This window comes from Spermophilus citellus (genome assembly GCF_964194105.1).
Source record: "Spermophilus citellus genome assembly, chromosome: 11".
Lineage (NCBI taxonomy): Eukaryota > Metazoa > Chordata > Mammalia > Rodentia > Sciuridae > Spermophilus > Spermophilus citellus.
Genome location: NC_138192.1, coordinates 120,587,606 through 120,595,237, shown reverse-complemented (window position 1 = coordinate 120,595,237; position 7,632 = coordinate 120,587,606). Strand labels below are relative to the sequence as shown.

Here is a 7,632-nt window from a genome sequence, read left to right as displayed (position 1 = left end):
AGAAAAATAAGGGCAGGTCATGTAGTACTGCTATATAATAGTACTCCAATCAGATAATTATTTCTCTCTTAAAAGTGGCTTATAAAACCGTGTCAACTTGATGTTATACACATGTATGTTAGCATTAGTTTTTCATGATACAATCATAATTCCAAAATTTTTTCTAATAACCATAAATCAACATTGCTATTAAATATTAAAGTATTAATAGCTAAATTATTTAGTGACTGTGACTTGGTAATTTTATGTTCACATTTTGAGCTAGAATGAGGAAGTCTATGGTCATAGGGGTTGAATTGCAAGGTTCCCAGGAAAGAATGTTTTAAACTTCCTTTGGGGCATGGGTTTCATGTCTAAGCCATAAAACAGTTCTGATGTTTAACTCACGTTCACCAATGCAGCCAAAAACAGATATAGATCATCTCCTCCAGAAAAACTCATTGTCTCTGTAAAATGTTAGTTCAAAGCACCTATATTGGTACAGGACTGAGTGACTTGGTGTTGTTTCTCTCTCTCTCCGCCTTCCTCCAGGGCCCAGATAATGGAAATGTTTCCATTGGTTTCTACTTGTCCCCCCACGTCCGTCCTCCACATTGCCATGTGGTGGGTGTCATACACAGACAAGACTGAGAAGCAACCTTTGGTGTCTTCAAACTGTGGTGTTTGATACATAGTTTGCCCTTGAGAAATGTTTGTTAGAACTGGATCAAATTCGGATTTGCCCCCTTGAGTAGTCCAACTTTCCCGTCAGCCCTTCCCCACCTCAGTGACTCAAAAGGCTTCTTGCTGTGTCTTGTTGTCCCACCTTCTTGATCCATCAAGACCTGAGCTCTATAGCCATCTTTCTCACTCAGGTGCAAAGGCCTAATAATAGTCCTGCTTCTCATTTGCATAAGAAACAGCATCAAAGCTTTGACATCAAAGGATAAAATCTCTAATTGGGTTTCCTGGGGGCTTCAGAAAACCGACCAAATGCTATTTCAGATGACTTTATTTAAGAGGGTAGCTTTCTGACAAAAGTAGAGATTTCATTAGATGGATGGAGCCTTGCTTACTTACCATCAGCACTGTTTCCTGGCTGTGAAATTTTGGTCTTTCACACCTTGTTTTACTTCATTGTTTTTGTAACCATTATATTTGAAGACAAAAAAAAAATTTTAGATTCAAATTTAGTTGAATCATCTAGGAACAGAGGAGTTAGATGTAAGCTTCATAAATCAATGAAAAAAGAAGGGAAGAAGTTAGAATGTATCTTCCTTCCCTCCTCCAGGAGTTTGTGAGATAAATAATTATTTTCTCATGGAGCACAAAAAGTTAAGCACAGTGTTTGGTTTCCTTGTGAAAAAGAAGATTTGAGATAAATAAATTATTCTACAGTTAATAATGTTTATAATTCTTAATGAGATATTATCTGTAATAATAGCTATTTCCCATGTGCCAGATAATATATTGTGTTCTATAAAATCATTCAATATTTAGAAAAATCATTTACATTTATAGAAAGAAAGCCATATCTCAGAGAGGTTAAAGAACTTACTCAAAGACATACAGATAGCAAAAGTCCAGCAAGCAAATTAACCTAGGTATTTCTGAACTGAAATGACAAAGCATCATTGGAACACTGTGGATGTGCTACATTTTAATGGTAGAAAGACTAACATCCAAGGAAGTCAGGCTAAAACCTACCACAAAATCCTACCACAGAGCCTAGGAAAAGGTGGAATGGATTCATGTTCTCTTTCTCACCCTCCCTCTTGTCTTCCATCCATTGCTATTTGTCTACAAACACACTATCATGGCTTGTTTGTCTACAGGTCAAAGGCCCCTTTCTCATTACTATGGCAAAACTAGCCTTCCACTTGGAGGCAGAAATCAGGTATTCTTGTGGCCATTTAAAAATGTCTTTCGAAGATTAGAGATGCCTTTGAAATACAACCTTAATTCAACTTAGTATTGACAGTGTATTTCGTGGCTCAAGTCTTTGTGTTAGGCACAGTATGAAAAAAAAAAGTCAAAGCTATCAAGTCATTTAATTAATCCTTTATATTAAGCTTATTAGCAGATTCATCTTGAGATTCCCCTTAGTGGATTCAAAGCACCCCTACATTCTCACAGTTCTGAGAGGCTTGTTTTACTCAGAAGAGCCAAGCAACTTTATTTTAAAAGTAGGTGATGTTAGGTAGGTTTTGTGTTGGGTTCTGTGCTTATGGCTCTATAGACTGATTGTTCACACTTAGAAGTTTGAAAATTCCAGGGTGTTTTCCGATTATGGGGTGCAGAGAGGGTTTTGCATTGATGATGGTGTTTCCATTTTTATCTTATTTTTTAGAAGGAATCCTGTTTGTCAGGTTAGAAGTCTTTCCCCTCTAAGTAATAACAGAGGACAGAAGAATTCTCCTCCAGGTAGTCACAATGAACAGCAGTTCATTTCCAATCTGCAGCCCAGAAATGCTTTACAGAGGGAAGTTGGAGCGCAGATTTTCCCATTCAGCAATCCAGCTTCTTGGTTCACCTGATTATTGGGCAGCTTTGAGCCCTAAAATGAAAAACAGGAAAAAAGGGGGATCAGTGAATGTACCCTAGCAAATGATGTCTTGCTTCCAGGCAGCTGTGGCTGGAAAAAGACTTTGCTTAATATTCAGTGTGCATATCCTGGGGGGTGGGGATGGTACATGTTTTAGAAATTTTTCGTTTTTAATGATGCAGGCAGTCAGTTTTCCATTTCAACCACAGATACATGCAATATTCCAACTCCTGCAGAGAAACAACCAGCGTCTATTGTTTAAAAAAAGTTTTAAGAAGAATTTGGATTGCTCTTTTCTCTTTTGAATCTGTGTGCCAAATGACAGGGACCAATATTCATCTTCTTTTCCTGTAAAATTCTGAAAGGCACATGAAAGAACCTAGAAATGCATTCCTTAAAGGGACTTGGTGAAGTTGTTTTAAATAATTTATACACACACACACACACACACACACACACACACACACACACATCGTGTGTGCATATCCCCAACCCCCTTTTACTTGTGTAAAATCAGTAGCTACAATAAACTGAAATCCATTTCCCAGATGGAGACATTTCATAGGTGTTTCACCAAGGAGCCAAAATGCCAGAGCCGCACAAGCTGTCCCTCCAGGCCCCGACTCAAAGAGACTGCCCGGCGTCTAGCCAAGCGCGCTGGTCTTTAAAAGTCAAAGTTGCCCGTGTCGTCAGTCGAGGTCTGCGCAGGTCTGAGCCACTGAGGGAAATAGGATCTGCTGTCGAGGCCAGTGCCCTAAAACTGCGGCCAGTGACGCCGGGTCTATTCCCTCCTCAACACGGCCCTTCATCGCTCGGACTTTCGATTTTAGGGAGAGCAGCTGGCTACTCAAGCAGCCCCTCGGATGTCAACTGTTTCTCCTTGAAACGTTTTCCAAGTCCATCTTTCGTAATCTGGATGGCGGGGAGTGATAGGAGTCCAAGGACTTCTCGATTGCCTCCAGCCACCACACCGCTAGTAGTGGCCTGAGTGGGCTGAACGTGGGCAGGTGGCTACCAAAGTCTACCGACGCTTCCCACCTCCCAGAGGGGCGGGCAGTTGGTTTCGGTCTTTGTCCGCTCACCCTTCCTCCTGGGCAGCGCAGGTCGGAGTCTGGCCGGCAGGTGGCGCGGTTGGTTCACTAAGAGCCGATTCCCGAGCTGGAAGGCCCCACCACCTCTCCGCAGCAGCACTCCCGCTTGGGACCCAGACTCCGGAGGAAAACCCGGCACTGCCCTGGGAGGAACCAGAGGAGAGGCGGCCTGGGAGGAAGAAAGGGAGGCTTTTCACTGAGAATCAGGGTCCCCTTCATACCTCCGGGGAGGATGCTTTCAGTTGTATTGGGGTTTGGTCCCCGGGTAACTGCCTGAGCTTCTGTCACCGGTAGACGCTCAGGTGGCTGCGCTCATGACCTAAGCATCCGGGGACAGACCACGGCCCAGAGGTGCCAGCACTCCCGGAGGGTTCCATAGCGATACCCGAGGAGCCGAGACGGGGGCAGCGGGGCGCGTTCTGTGCTTCTGGCCGCTCACCACCCTCTCCTAGGGCTGGGAGAACTGTCCTGATGAGCGCAGAGAAGAGGTCGAGCGCCCAGCAACCGCAGGAGTTCCGGGCCCCTTCCGAGTCTCCTTTGCGTTCTCGTACAGCTGCAAGTCCTAGCACTCACAGGCCCTTTGCTCTGGTCTACTGCGTCCCGAAATTGCTAAATCGGGTTCCAGGGACTTCCCCCAGAAAGCGCACATTGGTTCCCTGTAGCCCAGACCGTCTCCGGCTACCTTGCTGCGAGGAGAGACCTGTCCGGGTTCCCGGTGAGACGCTCGGTGTGAACGCTGGGACCCGGCCCGAGAGGATTTCCCTGATGCTAGAAGTCATCGGGTTAAGCCTGTGAGGCAGTGACTGGAGCCCTGCTAGGGGCTGGATTGGGGATGACTTGGTCCCCCTCTCTAGGTTGCTGGGAAAGTAGGGAAGAAACGAGTAATCCAGGTACGAAACTCCCCCAAAAAGCATTTCAGACGCAGGAGCGCCATAAAAAGACACAAAACAGGGCAAGGAAACAGAGGGTAGCGGAGGCGGCCTGCAGGAGGAAGTGTGCAGCCCCAGACGTGCAGGCGGGACGCGGAGCCGCCGATCCTCGGAAAGGAGCAGCAGCAAAGGGGCAGGTCATCTTTATACTTATTTTATTTCAGTAAGGGCCTTTTTCGACATCTCAGACCGTCCGTTGAGGGGAAAGAAGGTTGCCAATCTCTTCTCGGGTTCCCACAGTCAATTGAGTCTTTTGAATCTCCCTCCACCGTCTAGGGGCTCGACCCTGGTGTCTGAGCATCAGGCTGCTACGCTCCTGCGGGGGCGGGAACCCAGCGGAGCTAGCCGGTTCCAACCCCCGGAGACCGTACGCCCCGCGGAGCCCGGAGGGGGCGGGGCCTCGGGGCGGGCTTGAGCTTAGGGGCGAGGCCGGGCCATCCAGTCTGCACCACCATTGGTCTCCGGCCTTGGACTGGCGTGCGCACGTCACGGGTAGGGCCCACCCTCTTGGCAATGTCTTCAGCCTGCTGCACTCCTAACTTAAGCATTTATTCCACTGGGATAGAAGCGGCAGGAGCAGCGTTGGCACCGGCGAACCATGGCTGGGATTTTCTATTTCGTCCTCTTTTCGTTTCTCTTTGGGATTTGCGACGCTGTCACCGGTTCCAGGGTATACCCGGCGAACGAAGGTAAGAACGAAGCAGCCTGTCTGGATCGGGGACAGACTGGGGACGATCCGCGGGTAAATGGTCTTCGGTAGCGTAGGGCCGGTTGGCGTGGAGGGAGCCTAGAGTGAGCGGTGCGTCCCAACCCTGGAGAAGGGTTCCAGGCCGAAGAGATCCGCGAAAGGGTGATGGAAAAACGCCAAGTAGCCTGCCCCGAGGCCGTGACCCGTGCAGGCGGCGGGGCTGTCCAAGTTTGTAGTGAAAGGCCAAAGTTTATCAGCATCCTCTGGCATGGAGGCTGGAGGCGCCCCGAGGGGATGCACTGGAGCCAATGCAGGATTTGAAAACAAAACAACAAAAAATTTTGCACCCCCGCCCCCATTACCATCCCTGGGCAAGGGGAAAACGCAGGCCTGGAATGCAGCGAGGGCTTAGTGCTCCCGGGTTCTTAAGAAAGCCTTCGGAGCTCTGGTTTCTGCAAAGTTTCCCAAGCCACGCGTTTCCCGGACCCGGCAGCCGGGCCTTCGCAGGGCAGCGGTCGTGGCGCGGCTCCTCTGGTGCCTGTGACCTGATTTCTAGCAACAAGCATCAGACACCTTTCTTTTCGCCGAGCCCCACACCCTAGGGGTGTGATCGACGACCTCCAGAGCCCTGAGCTCCTCAGATTGCCCTCTCAATCCCGGGAACCCGCCAGCAAGTTGAACGTAGTTTTTGCTTTTCGGCCCAGAATAGTACATTTGGCTAGTTTAAAGGAAACATGAGCGATGGCACCCCATCTGTGTGCTGTTTTCTGCGCGTCTATTCCGACGTGCTGGGAGGATTGTACATGCCCTTGTCTCTGTGTAGAGGTTGGGGTGGAGGATCGTTTAGTTTCTGACGGGTCCAGAGAAAGGGGAGCTGTTTGCGTGAGTGTGTATATGTCCGTCTGTGTATGTGCGCGCACAAATGCGTGAAGGAAGAGAGTGCCCTCGTGAACGCGGACGCGGACGATTTGCCCGTGCGCGTGTGCCCCGAGTGCGTGTGCTTGTGTCCAAACGTACGCTCACGCTCCAACCTGCGTGCATCTAGCCTTGCTTTCGTCTTATCTACTCTTCCTCCTCCCACATTCATCCATCCAGCCATTCATCCATCTCTGTCTCCCCAGACTTCAGCCCATACATCCCTGTGCAAACTATCATTTTCCCTGTTCCGAAGGAGGGAGCCAAAAACCAACTTAGTTAGCCTCGCTTGGGCAGCCGGTACCCAGAGCTCTCCAGACGGAGGCTCCGAGAGAGAGTCAAACACCTGCCCACAGACACGGCTTGGAAGGAACGGAGCGCTCTCCTGTCCTCTCCAATCTTCCCCTGCGTCCTGCGCGCCTGGAGTTGCCACCCCAGCCACCGTGGCCGCCTCGCCTCGGTCTCTAGGGTCATCCCCCTGAACGGAATTCTGGATCTTGGGTTTTCCTGGCTACTTTGCGCACTTGTTCGGACGTCCTCTAAGATTATCCTCACATCGACGTAAAGACTGTTTTCTTTATTTTTACCTTTTACCCCCTGGCTTTTTCTGTTGGAAGCCAAACTTGGGAGCCTTACACAAAAAAGCGCTGGTGGAAACGTGGGCTGATGTTGAATGAAAGGGGAGGGGGTTTACACCCCTCTCCAACCCCTCCTTCTCTTAAAAATTAATTCATTTTGTTGCTTTTTATTCCCATCACGTTTCCTTTTCTCCCTTTTACCCTCCCTTTCTACTCCCTCCCTTTTTTTGTAAATTGGGTCTTATTGTTCCCTTTGTGTTCCTAATCCACCTTACATAAATCCAAATGGATGTAGCGGGCTTTTCTCTAGGGACAGAGAAGAGAAAGTGAGGGGGGGGGGGGCTCAACTCCCGGCGGGAGCAACCCAGGGAAGGCTCCACATTTTAAAATAATTAACACACCCCAGGATTTCAGGCTCCTCAAGAAAACCAGGGGAAAGAGACTGATTTTAACGCCCTTAGTTTGTGAATGAAATGAGAGGGGAAATGGGTAGAATTCAGGAACCTGGGGGTGAAACTGAGTTGGGGTGCCCATGAGGAAGGATGGAGGCTTTCCATTCCCACCCCTCCCCCAGCCTGAAGAGCCTGTCTCACTGATCAAATTAATAACCCAGTGGTTCCTTTGAGATGGGCCTTTCGACCCCCAGGCCTGCAGATAGCGGTGGGAAAGGGAATGTGGAGAGATTTCGAATTCTTTGCGTCTTTCAATGTCATGGGTACCTAGCCCTATTCCAGCCTAAGCCGGGTATGGCAGCTCTGTAGGCACTCTTTCCCTTCCCCCTAAGCTTTGTGGCGCACTCAGTTAGGTGTTGTAGCACACGCGTCCTATATCAGTTAGGCAGCACTCCACACCTAAAATTCAAACCAGTATTTTTCTCTTCAGTGTTAGGCTGGTCTCCGAGTGTCCT

At 48.8% G+C, this 7,632-nt stretch overlaps 1 protein-coding gene across 2 annotated transcripts in view; it reads left to right on the top strand.

Annotated features, from left to right (window-relative positions):
- Positions 1-5,114: 5,114 nt before the first annotated feature.
- EPHA4 (EPH receptor A4) overlaps positions 5,115-7,632 on the top strand; it is a 137,841-nt gene continuing 135,323 nt past the window's right edge. For both annotated transcript variants that reach the window (XM_081260736.1, XM_081260737.1), the window contains exon 1: positions 5,115-5,233. In XM_081260736.1, coding sequence (XP_081116862.1) covers positions 5,143-5,233 — 91 coding nt within the window. In that variant the 5' untranslated portion in view covers positions 5,115-5,142. The remainder of the gene's footprint in view (positions 5,234-7,632) is intronic.